The 25398-nt window shown below is 38.8% G+C and overlaps 1 protein-coding gene across 9 annotated transcripts in view; it reads right to left on the minus strand.

Annotated features, from left to right (window-relative positions):
* Nucleotides 1–558: 558 nt before the first annotated feature.
* Nucleotides 559–25398, minus strand: part of LOC108970864 (protein rhomboid) — a 30022-nt gene continuing 5182 nt past the window's right edge. For 5 of the 9 annotated variants that reach the window (XM_018936541.1, XM_018936540.1, XM_018936542.1 and 2 more), the window contains exons 5-9: nt 22709–22885; nt 2473–2703; nt 1432–1696; nt 1173–1319; nt 559–1074 (exon numbers count right to left, since the gene is read on the minus strand). In XM_018936541.1, the coding sequence (XP_018792086.1) occupies nt 770–1074; nt 1173–1319; nt 1432–1696; nt 2473–2703; nt 22709–22885 (1125 nt within the window). In that variant the 3' untranslated portion in view covers nt 559–769. Of the gene's footprint in view, nt 1075–1172; nt 1320–1431; nt 1697–2472; nt 2704–3708; nt 3915–22708; nt 22886–25398 lie in introns of those variants that run through there. The other 4 variants (XM_018936544.1, XM_018936547.1, XM_018936545.1 and 1 more) reach the window with 4 other exon arrangements.

Genomic DNA, 25398 nt, shown 5'->3' on the forward strand with positions numbered 1-25398 from the left:
TTTATTTCTGACAATCAATTATTCGAGTTCGGTTATTAAAAAAAATAAGATTTCAGAAGACTTTGTATATTTTTCCAAAACATGCTTATGTATGYATATATAATGCCAATTGCTTACACCTCTTCCGACTTAAAAATATTTTTAATTTTAGTAAATATAATCATATGAAYCGCTTTACATACATACATTTCATTAATATGCTTTAGAAGTAACTATTTTGTACTGGCAATTTAGAAACTTTTTAAATTTCATTATTACAATATATTATTCAGAGAGACTCAATTGCGTTTTCCCTTAAGACAAAATTCTATAAATGCACACTTAAATTATTGCACGATCTAATGAGATCCCYCATTAACACACTAAATTAATCCGCATTCGTCATTTTGAAGGCAAGTCAAACCTCTTAGTTTTTTTATACTGTTCACTGATGTTTAATTATTAGCAATTAAATAACAAATTAAACCGAAATTAATTATAATAAACAGAAACATAAAATTACAATAGAATAAACAAAAACATAATGTGGAACTTTTTATAAAAAAAAGCACTAATTTCAATTCATTCATTCACTTTACAAAAAAAAGAAGAGAACTATTATAGACAAAAAAAAGCACAAGCTTATTGCAAGCGTTTAACACAAACCTTAAAGCATTACATTTATACATACAAACTTATGTTGTGAAATTATTGCGAAAATTGGTTTACTCATGTACTTCTCTCCCATAAAAAAAGAGTGTCCAGAGTGCAATAGTAAACACAAACTATATTACACATGGAAATCATTGAAAAACGTTTCAGTTGCATGAATGGGTTCCACATCTAGACTCAACGCCGCTGTGCTATTCAAGACATTAAAGACTATTGCAAATATGATGTAGGCAGTGTAAATACCAAGAGCGATCCACCACAGGAGCTGTTCGTGCAGCTTTTGCTCGAAATTCTTGAGCACAATCAGGCCGATTGTAAGACCTGATAAGGCACCAGTCAAATGCGCGACATACGACACTGAGGGACTATATGGATATTCTTCGGCATATCGGGCGTAAATTGCAAAGCCAAAGTCGCAGGATGCTGCAAGGATATTAAATGATAGATAAGAAATATTTATAAGAAATATTGAAAGTTTAAAGTTGTGTGAAGATATTCAGTACTCAGTACTCGATACTTACCGAAGACTAGGATGGCAATTAGACGTAGAATGCCATAGCGCATCTGATGAAAATTCAACATGACATTAGCCAAATGAGCAGCTAACAGTGCGTATACACCACCACTGGCGCCTACTAGGCACACTTCGGGATCAAAAATACTAGTGCCTGCGAATAGCGTAATAAAAGAGAAATATAAAAGTTATATGAAAAGATTAAAAATTTAAATATTAAGTTTTCATAAAATTTCTAAAGCTTGACTCTAAAWATTCATTATTACCTAGCGATCCAGCCAGCACACCAGAAAAATATATACAAGCAATTCGTCCGGACCCATGTACCATCTCYAACGGCAAACCGAAAAGCAGTTGCACACATAAATTAAAGCCGAGATGAAACCAACCAGCGTGTAATACCATATAGAATATAAAGCGCCACACCTCACGACGCTTATCGGGACGGTAAATGAAGTATGAATCGATCGGAACGGGACCGGCAGGTTCAGCTTCTCCAACCACGAGTGTGTGATAGGCGAAAAAACAGAGCTGCAAGAGCAAAAGAAAGTCTGTCATTTAAATGGTTCATTTATATTTGCATATGTGTAAAGTACATATATGCGGGTTACCCTCTGTATATAAGGCAATAATACACAAAATGCCTGTGCACATACCAACCGGTAGCTATTTCTACGCACGACTTAATTAACATACTACGGAGCTTTCATAGCAGCTTAACCATCTAAGGCAATAAAAGCGCATTGAAACCGGCTATTAAGCATATTTACGGTATTTTTATGTAATTTCGGTTTTTAGTATCGAAAATATTGTCAACATTTGTGTGTATTTAATTACATGTAACTGTACTTAACAAACATATTTCACTATTTACTTATGAACATTTTATGACTTTCCAATAAAGTACCTGGTCATTCAGGTTCACCTTCATACATACACACATGCATACAAATATATTAATTTGGTGAATAGAGTATTTTGCGTATTGGAATATTTAAATATTGAAAATAGTAATGGACACATTAAAAATTACATCAAAAGAATTGCAAGTCGCTTACGACACGCGTAGTCATTAAATATTTGACATTTTAACTCAAACCCATTGACACAATTTAATTACTACGTTCACGTTTACTTCTCCAATTATCAAGTCCCCCATTGCGTTTATGCACATAATATGTATCTATAAACATATTTTTGTAATACATTACTATAAAAGTACTTGAACCGCATATTTTTATAAAATATATAGTACATGAAGGAATTTAGGCTTTTTACTAAGTATACAATTGGAATGTTTTCTTTACCTCTATGATTGTCATCAATATAATGAATAAAGGCGGGGGACAGCAGGAATAGCGATCGGCGTAGTATTTTCGATCACGGTCCTCGGGCAGTATTTCCATGGCAACGACATGTACCATTTTCTTGAAGAACGGCGGATCCTCTAAAACGAGATGGAAATCATTTTCGGAACAAACTTCTCGGTCGCGATGATGAACTGCACATTTAAAGCTGCGAGAACGCTTGCCACTCATCTGAAATATGTATGTATATTTTAATTTATTTACAATACTCAAATGTACAAATGTATATATGTACATATGTATGTATAATATATCTATACACATGGATCATATTTAACCGTTTTCCACAAAACAGAAAAGTTTTGAGAAAGAGTTTGAGTTTAATTAAAAGCGCGATTTATTGCATGAAATCCAAGTTTGATTAAGTTCATTTTAATTAAGTACATACATACATCTTTATATATCAAATAAATATGCAACTGCTTGGAATATGAATGTGGCTTCATATACACCACTTAACATATTCGGCCCACCCGTAATCGTTAATTTACTGCAAATTATAGATACCCTTGTTAATATTCTTATTAATAGTTGTATCATTACATCAGTATAGTACATATGTACACAAATACTCATAAATTTCTAGTTATACAGTAGTAAAAAAAGTAACTGGCGGAAGGAAGATTTTTCTGCTTACAATTATCTCAAATTCAAAAACAAACAAAAAATGTTTACTGTCATAGATAAATAGAAATAAAAATGCSTCACCGACAATAAAATAGCGTTTAGTTAAAAAAAAAATTATTTCAAACAAACTAATTTTTCCGAAACAAATGCCGAATAAATTTTTGTAGAACATTCTAATCGAAATGTACATTCAATTTTTTGAAATGAAGAGAAATAACCCTTTAAGAACGATCTCAGCGTAAGGTCTCTAGATCTCTTCTAATATCAGCCCATAGCTCTAAGTAATCGGATTTTTATCCGGCCAAGATCTGTCAACTCGGCTCTTTACTGCCACTGCAACAAAAGCAATATTCAATAAATCACACCAACTGGCAACGCTTTCAGAGAGAATATAAAAAAACAACAAAAAAAAAAAACGTCGCGCAAAAATTCAAATTTCGCAAGTTACGTCGGCAGAATAACGGAGCGCGCACGCCAACCATTCATAAACACAAAGTACTGCACTACAAAGCGAAACAACAAAAACAAAGTAACTTATGATGTACTCACTCATAATTTATGTCAATCATTTTTCTTTTAACAGCCAGCTAAGCGAATAACCCTACCTATTTGATGATTCTCCTTTATTTAAACGCTTTGCAACTGAAACTTGCATTTATAAGTAAAGAACACAACAAACACACAGAAATTTTACCCAATTGGTTTATCAGTGACGCCGGAATTGCCAATCATTGCTTATTKGAATTCTGGGAACAGGTGTGCGAAAAGTAGTGGGTGTGTTCGAATTTCGCGAACAGTGTTGCTAATTATTTGCAATTATTGAATGTTTTGTAAAATTGAATATACGGTTTTAAGAGCAAATGGTGGAACTGATATATTATTTTATTTTATTTTGAATTAATGGTTATGGAAGGTCACTAAAAATATATCTTTATGTTTACATATACATATATAAAGACGAACGATCGGAAATATAGAATTAACAAATATTAATAGATCAATATTGGGAATCAATCTCTTCGATAAGAGATACAGTTCAGCAACTCGCGAGGGCGCGCAAAACCAAGGGGACTTATTATTAGTCCTACATAAGGAATTTAATCAAGTGCATTTACAATACAAGATTTATTATTAATATATACTACAAAGTTTTCGAATTCATTGATGAAATTTAATAAAATAAATTCCGAATTATCAACAATAACCGAAGACTGCACTTTGCACTACTTTGCCAACACACATAACGAATACGATAATTTTTAATTATGTACGTATATACATACGTATATATGTGTGTAGATATGTATCTTTTCTATAAAAAAATCTTTGAACTTCCGACTTCACTTATCGTTTGATTTTCAAACCGCTCAATTCAAGGAATTAAATTGTTCAGCACCCGCAGTGTGTGATGTCAACAATGGAACACCCAGAAAATCTTTGAGCAATGGCCTTTTGTTGTTGCATTTGTTGTACTACATATGTATATCAGCAGCAGGATAATGGTCCATTTCACTTAGCTCGATTCGGTATTTTTAAGAAATGCCTTTTAATGTCACACATTCTGCTGTAGCACATACACAACTCACATTCATGCAACTGCAAGTGTAAATGAGTAAAATAGGAGATCTAAAGTTGGCCGCACACTAACAAAATTCGCCGATAAAGAAGGAATGTGCCCAATTTTCCGAACAAACCTCATTCCCTGACACATATACACATACATACATGGATATACAAAAAGAAATGTATGTGTACTCACACTAATTGGCGCAAGAAATCAGTAGATCATGGTGACCTACTGTCCGGAAAAAGGACTATGCGCCGGTTACTCGCTTTATCCGAGATTTACAAAGCGTGACGGCTCGCACATAAAAGTGTTTATCATTTGTTTGTGACACGCACAATTTATTATTGCATAAATAACACACACACTCTCACACGCATGTATGYATGTACATGTGTGTGAGAAGCAAAGAGGCCGCATAAAACTGTTGATATACATACTAAAAGGCGCGAAGCCAGAACTAAATGACCGACTAGCTGGCATCTTTTCTAGATTGCCGATAGCCTGGCCTAGCGACCAGCACTTCAATTGTCTTCCCCGCCGCCACCAGTGAGGCCTACATGTACTACTGACCAGTCGTCCTGCTTGTGGGTGATAATGTCAATATTCTCAYTCTACTGTTGCACAGTTRYTGTCTGTCTTCCCCTGTTTGGCTGTCCTCGAAGAGAGACCTCCGGCGTTTACGTTTTAACACTGTGCGAACACGCAAACGCGCAATGACTTCGTGGCGGGTGTCAGCACGCACTAACTTGGTCAGTATCGTCTGTATGTAGTATGTAGACATTTGTCCATTGCCAATTAAGATGAGCGGTAAATGGTGATAAATGGAACTTGTACATTTGTTATTATTGTGTTTGTGTTGTGTAGCAAACACATGTGACAATTTCGTGAACGATTTTTTATTAATAAAATAAAAGAGCTTGCTTCGTAGCTGAAAACGATAAAAAATCTTTAACTTAGATACTTATTTTATAATTAATGTCTGACTCTGTGTTCTTCACTTAGCTGAACGCAAATACTCCTTTCCTCAACTTTAATCCTAAATCGAAATATATYCCCCTTTTGGTCATTCAACGAATTTTGGTTTTATCGGTTTACGATCGTTTTTGGTTCGGACTATTCGCTGAATTATTGGACAGCTTCGGCGACATGTTCAAATCCAGGTCTCTACCACCAGCAATAATATAAAGCCTTAACCAAAATGCGTTGAATCGATCCATAAAAGATATTGAGATCCTCTGCGTTCTTTCTGATGCCAACAGGATGCTTTTCAAGCACTGCTTCTTTAACCGATGTTATCAGCATTATCAGATGAACGACATGTGTCAATGACTTCGAAGCCTTCACTGATTACTTTAAGCCACTCATATATTTGTGACTCCCCAAGATACTTCTGCAACATTTGCCACYACACATCATATTACAAAAGTASACCGTTAGGGACAGCGAACGATGTCATATTTTTTCCAGCTCTTTTGAATTTTGTCTTCAATAGGGTTTACAGTTTCATCATAGAAAGATATATATACGTTCCAACAACGGGTCGAAATTATTAAAATTTACTACCGAAATTCGGAGTCAKTGGCCTCAATTTTAAGAGCGCTACGACSAATTTATCGTCGTCATAATCCTTCCGTCAGATCTGCAATTGAGCGTCTAATGAAAAAACTTGATTCCGCAGGCACAATACAAAATTTTCCCGTGACAGTGAGACAACGAAGTGCCCATAGTGGAGAGAGTATTGCTGCCGCTAGCACATCAATTTAGRAAGACCCAAATCAGTCTCTCACACGTTCTCAAGCGTTGGGCATCTCTGTGTCATCGGTGTGACGAATTTTGCGAAAAGATCATGGCCTGCATCCTAACAAGATCMAATTGACGCAAGAACTGAAGCCTTTTGACCACCGGAATCGTCGTATGTTCGTGAATTGGGCTGAGCAGCAACTTGAAAATTATCCGCATTTTCATCGAAAACTCATCTTGAGCGATGAGGCTCATTTCTGGCTGAATGGCTTCGTCAATAAGCACAATATGCGTCATTAGTAAGGCAGCAATCCCCACGTACTCAAGARTCACCATTGCCGGCCGGCGTTATCATTGRGCCGTACTTCTTTCGTGATGATCAAGACCAGCATATTACTGTGAATGGAAATCGCTACCGCTAAATGTTAACCAAATGGATGGACTTGGACWATATATGGTTCCAACAAGACGGCGAAACAAACGAATGTCACAATCGATTTATTGAAAAACAAGTTTAGTGAACGTGTTAYCYCACGAAATAGCCCCGCCAATTRGCCGCCTCGRTCGTGCGATTTGACGCCGTTAGACTATTTCCTGTGGGGCTACGTCAAGTCTATGGTCTATGCCAAGCCAGCGACAATTGATGAACTTGATACGAATTTCGAACGTAAAAATGAAGCAGTATAGACCGATTTATGCTTGAAAACCGTCGAAAATTGGGTTCTACGTATGGACTTCTGCAAGCGTGACCGTGGTGGCCATGCAARAGAAATCGAATTCTATACATAATGGCGTCGAATGTACTTTAACGGGAATAAATACMTACTTTGTCATCCTCTTATTGAAAGCAAACTCGTTTGCTAAATTTTTTATTTGGTCAATTCCGCGTCTAGGTTATAGAGTTCAAACTTCCCCCGAGCATAAAAAACTAAGGAAAAAAGTGGGTTCGATTCGATAYCGATCAGTCATATTTGATCAGATGGTATACATATGTATCTATTGCATATAAATATATATCTTTAAACATTTCAAAATACATGAAAGAGTACAAGGCGATATGCATAACTACATTCCTCTTTACAACCTCCAATTAAAGTCAAAGTCCCATCGATTAAACAAAACCTTCGTAAATTGTGAACGCAGCGGCAAATCCTTCAATGCTACTGTGCGTTTTATTACTTCTTTAGCCCAAATTAGCGAACACACACAAACATGCAAGCAATGTATACGTGTGCATGTGTGTGTATTTCAACTATTTACAACTTCTAATTGCCCAAATCATCAAGTATTTCTCATTTATTCGCTTTATTTCCGCCGGTTTTGCCTTTCAACGCAATTCCCGTTGATATATGTACATATGTACTATGTGTATTTGTATTAACGTAATTATAGTGCTGCCAAATTTCCCTCAAATTGCACAGAAAAACACAATAATAGTCGTTATATTTTACCCACATCGGTTTTGGAACATGTGCGCGGATCTGTGAATGTGTGTGTGAATGCCACTTTCAAAATGATTGATTTGCTTTGTTTTGTTTTTGTTGGTTTTTTGCCCTATTTAGCTATTCAACATCTAAGGAACCGCTTCACCAATCGACAAATTGCCTTTTAAACTTTACTATTATTCATAGTCAATGCGCATGTAGTAGTGGTGTAACCACAAAGGCTGAGAATATTAGTAAGTTAATACTTCCAGATATGTACATACATATAGGATGTATATGAACGTACTAAAATACTTACAACGTTTTACCTCCCCTAGGAAACAAAGTCATTTCTGTGCATGCATATGTTTGTATGTATGTATGTATGTATGTATGTATGTGAAACACTTGCTCTGTGGTAAACTACCATTGAGTCAAATTCAAAGTATTTTACAATTCCATTATGAATTTGTTGGAAGTTAAATAGTCAAAAGTTTTTGACAATTAGAAAAGTATTTTGTACAGAAGAAAAGTTCGAAATATGGGTTTACCGTTCCCTGAGTGCATTCATAGTTGTATTTGTTCAAGAAATGTAGGTAAAAATGCAGTCTACATTTTAATTGGAATTTAGGGTTGATAGAATATGTAAAAAAATACCTGTGTGTGTGTGTGTTTATCAACAATGGGGTTTCTTTTCCATTTCTCGAGTCATATACTGGGTCGTTAACSAAGTAATTTCGTCTTTTCTAATGCAAATGCAAATCTTTCACTCTTGCAGGCGAAAAATTGACATCCTGATTTCAGGTCTCCCAACCAAAAAAGATATCGGAACAAGTAATAATCCCGTTGAAATCCCACCAAACTGACAACATTACCTTTTTTTGGTGACTGCCGCCTTTCGAAATGGTTTGAGCTGGTTCATCCCCTAATCTCTTAAGTTGTACATTCTTGTAAACAACCCACTTTTCGTAGCCAGTACCATTGCGCTTCAAAAATATATCACTTCTTTGGCTTTTGATCACACAGCCGCTAATGCGTGAAGTTAATTTCGTTCTGTAAGATTATGAGGAATCCATATGTCAAACTTAGAAGTTAATCCTAGGCATTTCAACGAAGTTACGAAGTGAACGACCCAATAGTTTAATTAAATTTATTTGTTTTGAAGCAGACTAATTTTAYTTCTCACACTGTTTCCTGTATTTATGAAGCACAATAATAACAATTTAGCTTTTGGTTGGTTAAGATTTTAACTTACAACCCACAGGCGGCCACAAACCCATAATTATCCAGTTTTCTCCAAAAGGCATGCAGATCTTTCACTTTCCTTCAACTTTATAATAATCAAGGCAACCGAACTCGACAGCTTAATTTAAACAAAAGCTCTGTCAGTATTTCCAGCGCACACTTGACCCTGCGACCCAGCATTAAGATGCATTCTCTGCTTTCTGCATTTGTTAGCGAAATTGCCGAGCATGTGCCAAGATATTGAAAGTGCAAACGTTATCATTGCAATTTTGAAATAAGTTGGCGAAGAACGAATAAAAGTCGGCGGACACAGAGATGAACGACTACAACCCAGCTGCTGATATCAGCGCCATACGTAAAATGGTCGCAATGCGCTTTGCGAGTTCAGGCTTCGTTGCACACGTTCATGGGATTTCATAGCTGGATACTCGTATTTAAGAATTGTGTGCGTGCTCTCAGCGTGTCCTTAATGCAATGCAAGTGGACACCATCAGCGCTGGTTGTCGCTACGAATGCACCACAATCAAAATAAATGGCCACGAAATTGACCATTGACCAGGCGACGTCCACATTTCCGACATCTCACTGACGTCAGAAGCGAGCGCCTAAAATCTAAAACACTATTTCGAAGGTAAAGTGCCAGTGCCATACAAACTCTTTCACTTACATATGTACATATTACWATGAGCAAAAAATTGTAAGACTTTGTTCATAATTTTAAATTCTTAACTTATTCTTCAAAATCTATGTCGTACTCCTCAAAGTAATCCTTCTTGACCCCAATACACTTGTACCAACGTTTTTTCAAATTCTCAAAATAGTTGCTATTTAGCGAAAAACCTACATACAATCAATGCAGTACGTGATGGTGCATTATCGTGGTGCAAAAACCAAGATGTGGGCCCATAAATCCGGTCTCTTTTTACGAATAACTTCGCGCAAACGACGCATAAYACTCAAATAGTATTCCTTGTTGACAGTTTGGCCGGTCGGAAGGAATTCGKAGTGGACCACACCTCGATAATCGAGCAAACTGTCARCATAACCATAGATAGACAAACCAAAGTTTTTCCTTTCGCTAGAAAAAGTCTGAAACGCCATTTTTCATTGTAACATCCGGAGGAAAAGTTATGAAAATGCGTACTTTTACACCGATCTCACACGCAAAGATTAGAGAGTTGAGGGTCGTGGTATTTGCTACATTCTCTGACTTATTGCTGTTGTAAGAAACTGGTGTAAACCAACATAATTCTGAGAATTTAATACTGAAGTACTTTTAGCAAGCGAAGAAAAGACTGTGGGAGATATGTTCCAAAATGCCCGCTGATTAAATCGAAATGAAAAATTAGGATCTAGTGACATAAGAAAATGTATGAATAAAATAAGTGCCGCAGATGTTTTGTATAGCATATTAGAGCGATATTGCAATCGTATTATCCGCATCATTAGAAACGCTCTAAAATTAGCTCGGCTGTCATCGGCTATATGACAATACTCTTATTCCTATTCTCATGAAAAGCAGCATTTAGAAGAAATAAGAAGTTCTAACGTATAAAATGTCTAGAAAATTTAGTTTCCTTGAAAATAATATTTCATTACTTAGCTGGCTGTAAATTTATAACAATATTCTGAGTTTAAAAGGATAGCTCTAAACATACAGAGAACGCCACAAATTTGCGGCAAAAATAAAACATTTCTCGCCGTCAATCACACCAAAAACATTTAATTTGACATTAAAATAAGAAGAATTTTGCAWTTAGATACATTTGTTTGTATGTATATCGAGAATACATGCCAATGACAGCGCCAACAGCGAGCGCAGAGTTGAAACGGAAGCTCGTTTGCACCTTTACATGACTTCCTGTTGACTCGTGTGCAAGCGCCTGCGTGTGTGTGTGTTTGTATAAATGTGGTTGTGTTTATGCACTTTGGCACGCTGAATTGACAGCACAGCTTGTCGCTATGCAAAGACGCCGAGCTCAGCTTAGCGCGCGATAATGGAACCATACATAAAGACGACAAAGTAGAAGAACCAACAAAAACAGTAAAAAGGTCCTCCTCCTTGATTTTGATTCGTTGTGGCACTGCACAGCGCTACTGGCGAACAATGTGCGCACACTCCAACAGCAGAATTGTTAAATTTGAAATTACGCATTCTTAAATCAAATTTGCTCAAGACAAAGAAGAATTCGCGCTGATTTTGATTGCAATGGCAGGAGCAAGGAATATCAATTAGGGGGCGAAACAATGCGAATGGGAATGCTTAAGGATCAATGAAGGCGGTTTGCATGCTTATTGTTTCTCCAACATGTGTAAATGTGTACATATGTATTCTTGTGTGTAGGTAKGTTCCTTAATCGCTTTGTGTTTGTATTTACTTAACGTCACGTAAAAAAATTTTGCAAGGAGAAATTATTTGCATATGCCCATGTTTGAATATGAAAAAAAGAAACGCTTGGGAACATATTTTATATGTATGTATTATACTTTTATATAAAGGGTGCAATAGGAAATCTTGTGGTAATATAATAGGAAACTATGAACTTAATGTTTCGATCCAAACCAAACAAGGTCCACATGTTCTTCATCTTTATTGGCGTAGACACCGCCTACTCGGTTATAGCCGTGTTAACAACTGGAGTCGCCAGCGGCCAGTGCCTCTTAATTCGCTGAGCTATTTCAATGTCGTCGTATAACTCATACAGCTCATCGTTCCATCGAATGCGATATTCGTTGTTGCCAATGCGCAATAAACCATAAATCTTCCTCAGAACGTTTCTATCAAAAACTCGTAACGTCGACTCATCAGATGGTGTCATCGTCTATGCCTCTGTATCATACAGTAGAGAATAATAAGTGACTTATAGAGTTTGGTCCTTGGTATTCTACAAAAAAAAAGCTAATGCATGCTCCTTATCAGTTTTTCGTCTGCTCCATCGAGATCGATTGAGGAATCGTGTTCGCCATCTTCTGGTGTTCAYTGCCATTCAGCAGGCTGGAAAMGTGTTCCCTCCAAAATCCGCCACTAGATCATCTTTGGAGGTTCTACAATAGTATGCTCCGTTATTGTAACTTCCTGTTAGTCGCCTCATCTTTTCATAAAATGTTTCGAGGCCCACCACTAAATAGAAAAACTCCGAAACTGATCCCCAAATTTAGTTTTAGGGTTCATGTCTGTGCTAAGTACAAATCGCAGTGGGTAAGAAGAGACAACTATTATTATTAGCTTTCATGYCATATTCAGCGCAGTCAACGTTCCACAAATAGAGTAATTATCAATAGTTCAACAGTCGGTCACTAGTAGACTCATCTTTTTACTTGCTGAAGCAGTTAGGTCTAAACAACCCGGACGGAACCGGACTGTTATCCGGCCAAGAAGTGTCAAATCGGTACCATGCCTCGAAATRTTTTCTGCCGCTACAATAACAACAACGCGATGCTCCGATATCCATTCTCGATGTTACCAATATCAATTATCGAATTAACGATAAAAACTAACCAAGCAAGCTTTATGACATTTGAGACAATAACGACGGCACCCTGTATATACATTTGGTAAGGCATATTTTGTACATTTCTGTGCCGTTCATATGTATATAYATTAGGAAGTAGCACTCAGTTAAGCGAGTTTGTCGCACTTTGCAGCTGCTTGACTCAACTATTTTTTTCGGCACACGGCAGCCTTCCTTCCACTGCCACCGGAAACGGAATGACACGAGCAGAACGGGTCCTTTAGTATTTTTGTGCATCCGCGCGACATATGCGCGTATACATACATAGTATTACAAACATACATGTATTACATACATACACGTGCACATGTGTAAAGGCGACTGCAATCAATATCTCCTTTGGCCGCTGCTGTTCCTTGCGCCACAAAAGTTGTATGTGTGTTATTTCCGCGCTTGCAGCTTTTATTTGTTGGCGCCTCAGTGTTTTCAGTTTTTCCTTTATTCCGCACAAAGTTGTACATCGCACCGGCTTACAAACAAATCAATGCTGTTCAACAGATTTCTTACTTCGACGCGGTAATTTGATATTTTTCGAGCAGCACCTTGGCATTGCCGCACTCAAAGGCCTCACACTCGGCGAAGGCTTTTCAATTATCCATTACGCTCGTTCTAAATCAAATATTGAAGCAGTTACTGTCAAGCGCTGACATGCTCGCACAAGCGCCAACAACAGCAAACACAGCCACCAATGCACCTGCCGATATTGAAGATGTGTGCATGTGTGCGCCCGTGAGTGTCGACACACAAACCGGTGGCACGTACTATGGCGGACGCAACATGCAAACAAACMTAGAGGCACGCACGGCCGTGCCTCAACGCACCTGGCAGCMCGACAATGCATGTCACCTATGCAAACTCATCAATGATTTGCCGTCAGCGTTGCGGGCAGTGCACCGATTAAGTTTCCTTTTTAATGAGTTGCCCGCGACCCTTTGGCCATGAGCCGCATTTATATCCGTACATGTCAACTGAACATGCAACACGAACGCATCTATTTATTGACAGCAGCGACAAACACATACATACCATACCAGGCATGTGATGGTTGTATAAGCCAAATTCGGCTTGCGGCCRACGAATGAATTTCAATCAAAAAAATCGGTAGTAATTTGGGCAGTGAGTTGAGGTTTTTAGCCGTTATGTTKTAACTAATTACGCTCGGTTTAGACACATGCATCAGTTGCGTACGCGKCACTGTCACATATCGCTTCTAATGAGGTCGGCTCACCCGCCGGTGCTACCAAAYATTATTATGTCCGAGTCAACATAATGTGGAGTCGGCGGTATTTAGGCGCTGCAGCGCGCGGYTTCCCTCAGCCGGAACCGAAACCTTATTTTAAGCGCGTGCACCGTGTGCGTAGGCAAATTAGTGGAAATGCTTTCCGCGCACACATACTACCATACGTAATTACGTATGCTCCAGCACATCGTGTCATATTTATTTTCATAATGTCATTACTGTTTAACCCACCGTCGGAGTTGCTGTTTGCTTAACGCTTGTGGCGTACCGTGTTGCTGGAGTTCATATTGCTTGTTGCTCCACGCGTGCTACACTCCCACATAATTAAGTGAAGCACTTAAGCTCAGCAAAATTCCACCTGACGTGGTAGTAATATTCGAATTTTACATGCGCACAACAAACACACATTTTCATTCCGTATTTTGAATCACACAATATAAACCGCTGAATATCATTGGATCTAATCTAATTCTCAAAAAGTATATTTTTAGAGGTTCTTAAAGTCCCAAAAAGTATTTGGCGAACCACAAACCCTGTCTCTTATACACATCTAGATAAAAAGTATATTTTTAGAGGTTCTTAAAGTCCCAAAAAGTATTTGGCGAACCACAAACCTGAGCTGTTTGATATTCGAAGTCTTCATCTTCTTTAATGGCGTAGACATTGCTTACGCAGTCAAAGCCGAGTTAACAACAGTGGCGCAAGTGCAGCCAGGTCCTTCTCCACCTGATTTCCCAAACGGAGTTGAGATCTTCCTCTTCCTCTGCTCTCACTGACAGGTATTACGTCGCATATTTTCAAAGCTGGAGTGTTTTCATCCAAAGAACGACATAACCCAGCCAGTGTAGCCGCGGTCTCTTAATTCGCTGAACTACATATCTCAATGGCGTCTTATATCTCGTACAGTTCATCGTTCCATCGACTGCGGTATTCATCGTTACCAACGCGCAAAGGACCATAAATCTTTCTCTCGAAAACTCGTAACGCCGACTCATCAGATGTTGTCATCGTCCATGCCTCTGATCAATATAGCATCRCGCGGATGATGAGTGAYTTGTAGAATAAGGTTTTTGTTCGTCAAGGAAGGACTTTACTTCACAATTACCTACTCAGTCCGAAGACAAGAGTTATTCTGGGTTGTATTTAAAGACCGGCATTTTTTGTTGGCTCCAATATAGACGAAATTATCTACAACTTTAACTTTTAACAGAAGTTATTTTTTCTTGGCCTCCTTCACTACCAGACTCATTTGCTTCACTTCCTTATCTAGTCTGGAGAAGRCAGAGCTAATGGCTAATGGTATCAATATCATCGGCGTACGCCMGTAGCTGTACACTCTTAAAGAAGATTGTACCTTCTCTATTCAGATCTGCAACTCGAATTATTTTATCCAGCAGTAAATTGAAGATGTCGCACAATAGGAAGTCGGCATCGACATTGGGTAGWATCCCAAAAATACCCCTTGTAGGAAGAAATCGAATGAAAACTAAGAAAAATGTTTACTTTATCTTTCCATAGTTTTATTGGCTATCGAAGCTAGTCAGTTAAATTCTTTTTTGTTTTTCTCAGAGCAGTTCATAAAGATGTACTAACTAACCTTTAACCAAAGGGATGAAAGATTAATGCACAGCAGTCAGATGGGTGGCTCATACAGTCAGCATTCTCGTCTAGTCGTTATAATTATGATATTTATTCGATAATCGCAGCTTAAAAACGCTTTGAAAGCGCCCTTTGAGAATTGTCAAACTCTGCAATAGGCACTGCAATTGGGCGAAGGTAATTCTACAATTCTTAGTATGGATTGGATWTCACGAGTCAGAAGTTATACAATTTACATTAATATTCAGTAAATATTTCATATAATTTGAAAGAAGCCAAGTTGTTTGCCACTTGTCAACGACTCACACAACTTTCCATCAAAATAAACGTTCATCTCATCACCTACAAAGGCGCACATAGCCAGAAACATGTGGTTTCCTTTCGAGATCTTTCTTTTGCAGAAATGCGGACAAAAATGCACTAAGATGGCAGCGCGCAGCCGCCCATATGGCCGGGCGCTCGGCCTACCTCCGTCACACGGCACGCGGCAAGTGAAAGAATATGGTCCGAGCCAGGCGCCTCCATTGCCGTAGCGGTGCAATGCGTTGCAATCTGGCGACCAAACCTTATTAGGATAAATGATTTAAAGCAAAAATGCCGCACAACAAACACACGCACGCACACAAATGCRCCCCTACTTATACGCATACTCACACGTTCGAGTTCTTAAGGTAAAGGTATGAATGTCCACGAGCCAACCAGCCAACCAGCTTCACAGCCGTTCGCACTCCGCCAACACCGCCCAGTATCCCCACGCGCGCTATTACACATGCACAATACAAGCTCATCGATTGTATGATTACTGAATTTATAATAAAAGATCGCACGTGACAAAGCCTTTTCGGGCGACCATGCTCAGGAGCACACTACGCGCCGCGTTGCCAATTGCAATCTTATTACCAGCTGCATCAACACCAGCCGTCTCTCTACCCGTCTACCCGGCTGTCRGGCYGATTGTTGATCGACAAACAGCGACTTCAGCGGCTCAGATCATCAGMAACTGATTTKCTACTGATAAGACAACGGAAAAAAGTTGAAACTTCTTCTTGCCACATTGTCATTACCGCTTGTGCGGMGCGTGTTGTTGTAACGGTTGTGTTGGCAACAAATGTGTTGCACGTTATGACATATACGCGTAATCGTGGCGAGCACACAGCGMCACACTCACTGGCTACACCTGAACGAACGTTGSGTGTGCGGCGGCGCGTCAATAGTGTGCTTCCAGCTGGCCGAGCGCTGGCCGTCTGGTCTGGCGTGTCGCCATTGTCGCTTAAGATGCAGGAATGTGCACGSGAGTCGCAAAAAGCGCATGCATTCATTGTGCAATCAGCCTGYATTTTACTCCGTCTTGCCGCGCCAACCACACATCTCTTCCTTCATGAATTACAGCCGCGCGACATTACTAAAGAATGGACTTGTATATATTAAAATAAAGCACTTTGATAGAACATCGCTCATCATTACAAATTGAAATACCTGCATTGCATTTTATAGACAGATGCATCTGGAGATATAAAACCAGAGCAAAAGAAGGAGATTATGGCCCAAAGTRAAAAAATTAAATAACCAGTAAATTTTATTAGAATTCTATCCATAAATATTTTAGAAAGTATGCCGKRGTCGCAACGAGTCGAGTAAAAARAAGTTATATAGCTCTCAGCCAACTCCCAGCAACGAGACGTCGAGTTGYAGGGTTGTCTTTACACGATCTTTCTCCAKYTTATATATCTGAAGAATTTGTATGAGCTTTTATCGAATCTTAAATCCGCGAAATCAGATCTAGAAAGCGACTACCTGAAAGCGACCACATGTGTAATATTCAAAGTATTATTTAGAAGACATCAAAGTCCACCAACTATAGAGACTTTTGGAGGACCCGGGAAGAGGGCGCTGAATAAGTCCTGAAGAATGCGCAAGTATTAAGTGAAAAAGGTACTAATTGCCTTTTTTGACATCAAAGGCATCGTCTACAATGAATTTGTTCTTCCTGGACAAGCCAAGTTTACTTGGAAGTCCTCAAGAGACTCAAACGAAGGATCAATCGGGTCCGATAAGACATTGCAGCCGATGTGAACAGCTACCTAACAAATGCCGGTATCCCAATGCTTAGGTAGCTCCTCCTACAGCCCAGATGTAACCCCTAGACTAGTCGATGAAAGGCAAGCATTTTGAGACGACAGAGGGGATCAAAACAGCATGCACCTCGGCTCTCAAGGTTATTCCGAAGAGTGCGTTCTGTGACGCCTTCAATGCTTTGAAATCACGCTGACAGCGCTGCATCGACGCAGAAGGAGCCTGTTTTGAAAGTTTTTAAAGAATTGTTCTTTCCTTCCGCAACGGTATTTTAAAAAAATCATACAAAGTGGAAAGCGAAGTAGCAAAATCAGCAGAGCTTCAGCAATTAAGTAGTTTGGAATTTTTATTTTGATGAAAGCATTCAAGGCAATTTTTAATAAGCGCGATATTTTTTCCTGGATCTATTAATGAATTGTGGCCCAACTGCAACGCGAATGTTCGGAAAATGCGTCCGTTCCACTAAAAACACTCCCTTTGCGTTGGAGCACAGCACATTACCACATTACAGTCGACGAATGACCTGCGAACAAACAACAACAACAATAGCTATAGCAATAACAATAACACTGTAATAAACTGCCACAATCAAATTATAAGAAGCAAAAGGCAGCGTTGCATTCTCCACTGCATAACTCATTCTTGTTTCTGAATTCAATGCACGCCGAAGCGAACAACTGCTGTTGGTGTTGCTGTAGTTGGGTTGCTGTTGTAGGACCTGTGCCAAGCACGCACCAAGAAATTCCTGAATCTTGTTCTGAATGAAGTCGGAATGCACAAACGGTAAAAAATGCAACAAGTGCCGCCACTGCACGTCCATTGCCCACAGCCATGCACCCAACTACGCGGTGCAGCGATCGTCGCCTCGGCTCGCCACGCCGTGCCGTCTACCGCGCAGGAGCACAACGTTGCAGCTGCAAGTTTATTGAATAAACTCAGCCGACAGCATAGTCTTCGGGGTCGTGCAGTCTTCAGTCATCGGCCGTCAAGCGATCGCTGGGCACGCGACACGATTATGATGTGCGCAATGCGCATGCGCTTGCGCTTCTCCGCTTTCCGTCGCATTGCATTTATTCTTCACTTTTGTGGTGTTCATTTTGATTTCCTCGACTTCTTTTAGTATGCACAAAGCGCGCTGGAGCTGATCTCGCAAGTTATTATCATAAACATCATCAACACATCATTATCACTGGCAGCATCGACCAGATTGCACGCGCTGAATATATGTATGTTTGTATCACGAACATGCGGACATGCGAATTGGATTTTTTCTTCAATGGAATCGTTCCCCGCTTGCATTATACATCAATCACAACGGATCACAGCAGCTCGTACGAATGTAATGTAAGAGACGAACTGTGAACAGAATCAGAGCGTGCTGGCGTTGTCTACTAGGTGCAACTCCATCGCGCTTATTGCTCCGGGGACGTCATTGAAGCTGTCGTCAGCTTCACTCGGCTCTGCTAGGCGCTTGATGCTGGCAGGTTAAGGCGAACATTTTCTATTGAAATTAATGTGCAGTCGTGTTTATATATATGTGTGTATGTGCTTGTGTAGAAAATGCAATGAGGAACCGCAACACGGAACGGATTGCATGCAAGCGCCAAGCGAGAGGCGGTGGCGTCGATCGCCTGCCGGCTACCGGTTGAGCCCATCGACCGAAAGCAATTGTCGGACGCTTGTCGRCTGAGGAATAGGCGCGTGCGCCATCGGTTTTAGTAAATCAATGCCATGCCATAAATGGTAATCGTTTTGCAGATTGAATAATCGCCACACCACGTTCCTTCAGCTGCAACAGTGGCACGCATGCTACATGTTGCATATGGCGTGTAGCATGTGGCAAGTGCTCTATCATGCTGCTAACATAAAGCTTTTCTTGCWTTCGCAGTTGTTATTTGTTGGTATCACTGGAATAAATTAGTCATTAATTAGCGATCGGTTGAGAATTCATTCATAGAATCTGCGCATTGCAAGCGTCAACCGAATGAATTATAATTCTTGAATGAATCTTTAATCACTGGGCAATTACTGTCACATGATCTGCACTGATCGTGCAAAAATGGAGTAATGAATCCTTGCTAAGCAGTGCATTGAGGCAGAGCTGTACAATACTTCTATAAGACTGACTGGCTAACCAAACTCGATAACTCACGCATTATTCCCATCCTGMTAAACGGTGTAGAGGCATGGAGRATAACAACATCTGATCAGTCGATGTTACGAGTTTTCGAAAGAAGGGTTCCGCGGAAGATTTATGATCTTTTGCGCATTCGYCACGGCATTCGATGGAACGATGAGCTATATGAGATATCCGACGCCATTGACAAAGTTCAGCTAATGGAAAGACAGCGGCTGCGCTGGCTAGGTAAACGGTGTCTACACCAATAAAGAAGAAGAAGTTAGCGCTGATAGGCAATTGTCGCAAAATCTTACAACTACGGAATATGTTAATTAACGCTTTCTTTTTAATTTGGCGCATACTTTGATTGTACTACAGTGGCTGTGRTTTATAYMTAAATGCAGGAAGGGCATTTTGTCCAATGTGGAGTCGCACTGCGGCCGGGTGCCGGACCCAAAGTACGGCAGAGGTTTTAGATGGGCCTCGTACCCGACCAAGGTRACTAGGGTGTCCCTATCCACCCGAACCAATTGGAACCAAGGATTAAATGCAAAAGGCATTTATGCTTTGGGGCGCTGATCAACGCATTSTATTGATCTACGTGCTTCTAGCAATAGAAAGCACCGTGGAGTTTAGTCTTTCATAGACAGGTATTCACGTTAAAGCACATTGGCTCTCTGTACTACAGTGGGATCGTTGTTCAAAATTGGAGGGTTAACATTCCGATGGTGAGATCACGACTGTCACGTTATTCCTTTCCATTCGTCTGCAAAACGTCACTCCAAGAGCAATCCTCGTCCCTCGACTACTCGAGCAGTTATTCCAGRCACGTTTTATCATGAAAGAAGGTTTGCTACTCTTCGCAAGCTGAAAATTCACCCAAGAAATGCGCCTAATGAAGACAGATTGATCGATCTTGCTCTTCTCAATATACATGGACGGATCGTTCTAGCGAAGAAATTTTGAACAAAATAGCTTCACAGCCCAGAAGACTTCATAACATTTTATAAGCACATTATGTATTTGCGAACAATTTCGTTCCGTTGAAAAGTATCTTCTTTAATATGATGTAATTTTGTTGCTTCCGTTTAAGTCCTCTCTTAACATTAAAGCGAAGTCTAGGAAGGGATTTTCCCACGACGGACCTACCAGTGTCCTGAACTATCAAGCACTTGATAAACAATAATAACTTGTTTTCGAAAAAAAACGTTTCTGCTCAACTTTCTTAAAAGATATTGAATCTAAATTGTGGAACTTGCTACTTGCAAGAATTTTCCGAATGGCTGATGGATTTTGAAGTGAAAGATTTTCGTGCTAAAAATTTTATAGTCCGACGAGATGTGTCTTTAATTAAAAAATATACATAAGTTCGAAAACTTATCTTCAAATGAGTTGCCAGGATAACGTTATATAGATAATGAGGTGCTCAACTATTATTTTTCTCCGCTAAATTATTGGTACAACAAGAGGTTTGAAAACAATTTCACCACAGTAATTAACTGCTTTCAAAAGCAAATAAAAACCGTTGCTCTTTTTTTACAATATGCTAGCCTTGAATGGCCGAAAAATAAATGCATAAAAATATGCAGAAAGAGTGTCCAATACCTATCCGAAAACAATTTGTGGGAATTTTCTTTTTACAATGTTTACCGTTTGTCAACAAATTAATAAATGTACACAAAGGATAACAACAACTCAAACGAAATATCAATCAAAAAACATAAAATGCATTCCACTTGTCAATAACAACATTTACTAACAACAACAACAACAACAATCATCCTAGCGCATATTTGTTGACGGAACACATGCACACATATACACACGCACATACAGATGTCTACGCTTGGGTAGTGCAAATAAAACGGCAGCTGAACGCAGCAAATCGAATTGAATTGAATTTCTTGAAGCAGAAAGAGGTAAACATCAACGCCCGCAATCTGAACAATTCTAATGACAATAACAACATTAATAGCAATGCATGTAAATGTCAATATGAACACGCAAGCAGACACGCTCACAGGCACACATGCACCTGTGTGGCAGCGTTGTTAGCAACAACAGTTGCTACTTGAGAACCATTCCAAAGCCAYTGCAATAAAGGAGTAGCCAATGCAAATATGTGTGTGTGCGCAAACAAGATGTGGCTCTTAATGGAATGGCAATTGTCGGAGATTCTCTTTTGAGTGTAAGTAGCTCTTCATGTGCACTTATGTGTACACGCACACCCACACACCGGGTTCTGATAAGAAGGCAAGCAGGCAGACAGGCCAATGGCCGAAATGAACACAAACAAAAAGGACGCAAATATGCAAAGTGTAAATTAGGCAAAGGATATTTGCCAAAACTGCACAAAAACCAAATTATCAAGTCTCAATCTGTGCATGTTTACATTTGTGTGTGTGAGGAAGGAAGCCTTGGACTCAAAACAAAAGCCATAGCTGCATTTACAGAGCCAAGTCAGGGTGTGTGCGTGTGCCTTTTCTTCTCATGACTCTAAAATATAAAAGCTACAAAAATGGAGAAACCAAAAGATTAGATAACGTTATATGTTTGAAATGAACGACAGCTTGCAGGTTCCAAGACACTATTCGACTTCATACAAAGACCAAGGCTTAATTCATCTACTGGTAGTACACTTCTTCTCGATCTCGCTAACATTGCAAAGTTAATTGTAAGAAGTAAATTGTAGGCAGTAACGTAGAGAGGAAGTTATTTGGGACAATTTCCCTGTCCGGAGCTCTCAAGAGAATTCATTCCTGTCATCTTCGGACCCTGGCTTTCTCTCTATGGTAATGTATGTAGATCACGCGATAATACACCAATTTTTTTTAATTTCTATCAGGATCATAAACCTATTCTTATTAAGTTTTCATAGTAAATATTTCTTATTAAGTAAATTGCATTAAGTGACCACATAATTAGTTTTTGAAAAGTTTAATTTCTTATAATAAAAACTAAGCAACTTTTTCACTCGTCTCCTTAGTTCAACAGTAAAAAACATTACGTTTAAGAATTAAGACCACTTACCACATTTACAAAATCCTGGAAGGTAACATATCCGGGTCCAGTCGGCGGTTGCGCCTTTTTCGCACGTTCAAGCAGCAATTCACGTTTATTCATAGGCACTTGTGATAAAAATTCGGGAGATTTTAATGCCTTCACAAAGTCATCAACTGGTATCTCACCAAAACCCTCGGGATCGAACTGTTTTTGAGGAAAAGTACGAAAAATACGGAGTTAAAAGTGTAATATCTAATGAAAATATTAAATTAGTACTTGTAATTTAGTGTTAATTATATTAATAATAACAAATATACTAACGTTACAATATATGCCAGTTACCACTATAGAGTRGGCATAAAATTTGTTTAGAACTATTTCAATTAACTTGCAAGTACACATTATTTCATACTCTTGCAACTTGCCACGACCAATGAGAGGCAAATACCTTAGAGTTTAAAACGTCAACCAGAGGATCGGAAGACCGCCACATTTAGCATAAGATTTGTTAGAGTAACGGAAATAATTATATAGGGTAGTCGAAAAAAWATTTTCGTATTTCTAATCAAACTTAATMTTATTGTTTTTATATTTATAATGAACCAAATATGTATTATTTTGGTTGACCACTTTTGCCATTTTTACTTTAGAGATTTCTCGGCGAAAAAACTGTGACTAGTAATTTTCACAGGGACCGAAACAAATGGTACGCMGATGTTGCAAGGTCAGGGCTATATGATGGATGCGTCAAAGCTTCCCTACGAAGCTCTCCCAGTTTTTGCCAAGTCATCAAAGATGTGTGTGGTCTAGCGTTGTTCTGATGGAAGACGAAGCCCTTTCTGGTGATCAGTTCTGGCCGTTTTTTTTTTTTTCAATTTCTTACTTCAATCCCATCAAAAAAAATGTATAATTATTCGTTCTACCAGGCTGGAACAGCGCATAGTGGATGATTCCTTTCCAATCCCACCAAACACTCAGCATGACATTACGAGGTGTCAATCCTAGCTTTGCGACCTCTTGTTGAGCTTCACTATGCTTTTTCAAACATTATTGCTGTATTGGATCTACTTTTCGTCTCCTGTTACCATTCGCTTCAGAAATGGTTCGATTTCATTTCGTTTCAGCAAARAATCGCAGATGTTAATTCGGTCCATTAAATTTTTCACAGACAATTCATGTGGTACCCAAACATCGACCCTTTTTTAAATGGTTCAAAACTCTTTTATTAAGTTCCTTAGCGGTTTCATGGCTGCTTATGTGTTTTGATCCATCTTTCCTATAATTTCATCGACTTTTTTAGCGATAAGTCGACCAGACAATTTTCCAGAACGGAAGCGAGCTATTGTTGTGATACACGAACTGATACAGCATCGTCTCTGTAAACTTCTCAAAATTTCATTGGTCACTTGTGTCCCTTTCTTATACAAAAATTTCAAAATTTAGGGAATTTCTTCATTATTTTCACTCATTTTTGAGCAGCTGTAACKYTTTTTCAACTTCCYCTGCAACCCAACATTATATTGAAAAAATACGGACAGACTTTTTCGACTACTACATGGGAACTTGAATATTTCCTGGAACAAGTTCACAAATTTTTGGCATTAAAGTATAGAATATTAAATTTTATACATTCAGATCATTTTGACGAAAACTCAAAGATCTTATTTTAGGTATATAAGAGATAGTATTGACTTGATTTTATCTAATTTTTACCAATACTGCATGCAGTTAAAAGACCACCGACTAATGAAATCCTCTCAAGATTTCCTCAAGGTCAATCAWMTGGGGTAAAGTCARCCSAATWTTTGAAAATCCTGATATTAGTCATATGAGGGCTAGGTAAAATTTTCGCCCYGATTTTATTCATTTTAGGSSCAAAGATACACTGTTATAAGTAAAACACGCACTCTGATTTTCAGTGAGATAACTCGCCTATTGGCTGATATACTCGTATAAGGTAAAAAATTACCCGGAGGTTCGAAACTCGTTATATTAGGTGTATTTTCCGTGTCAACTATAGATAATGGGGTCGAAATATTCGGTACCTAACAGTTTTGGTTCATTATTGGAAATTTTTAGTACCTCTTCAAAATCAAAAGAATCAAATGGAATTTAAAGTTATGTTATATGGAAAYGAGATGATTTCATTCATTTTCACACTTTTACATAAAATGTTAAATTACTGACAGGTGCCGAATTTGATTGAAAACGGTCGATCAGGTCCCGATTCATCTAAGAGAGAGCGGTACCACGTCCATTTTCCAATTTTGACCGCGATGTCACMACGGTGGTAAAATTGAATATCTCTGAAGTTTTTGGTTATTGATTTATCGCGCTCTTTAGTTTTTTAACAGTAGCATTACATGGAGAGTCAGTAGGAGTTCTTGTAAGATTTATCTTGAGCGATTTGATGTTTTGGCTTGAACGGTTTGAGTGATATGTATATGAACCATTTAAGAGGACGGAGCCACACCCACYTTTTGAAAATTTTTAGTCCGCAAGTGACTCTTGCTACCGGGATCGTCTCCGCCTCTGTACCATTACAGTTGTATATCTTAATTTACTGCTTAGTTATGGCACTTTATAGGTTTTYATTTAATGAACATACATATATTAGGTATATATTATTCTCTTCATTAAGATATCTCAATTTTTACTCAAGTTACAGCTATCACGAACGAACGATAGGACGGACAGACAGGCAGTCACCCGGATTT

The sequence above is a fragment of the Bactrocera latifrons genome, unplaced genomic scaffold (genome assembly GCF_001853355.1).
Source record: "Bactrocera latifrons isolate USDA-ARS-PBARC rearing strain unplaced genomic scaffold, ASM185335v1 scaffold_310, whole genome shotgun sequence".
Lineage (NCBI taxonomy): Eukaryota > Metazoa > Arthropoda > Insecta > Diptera > Tephritidae > Bactrocera > Bactrocera latifrons.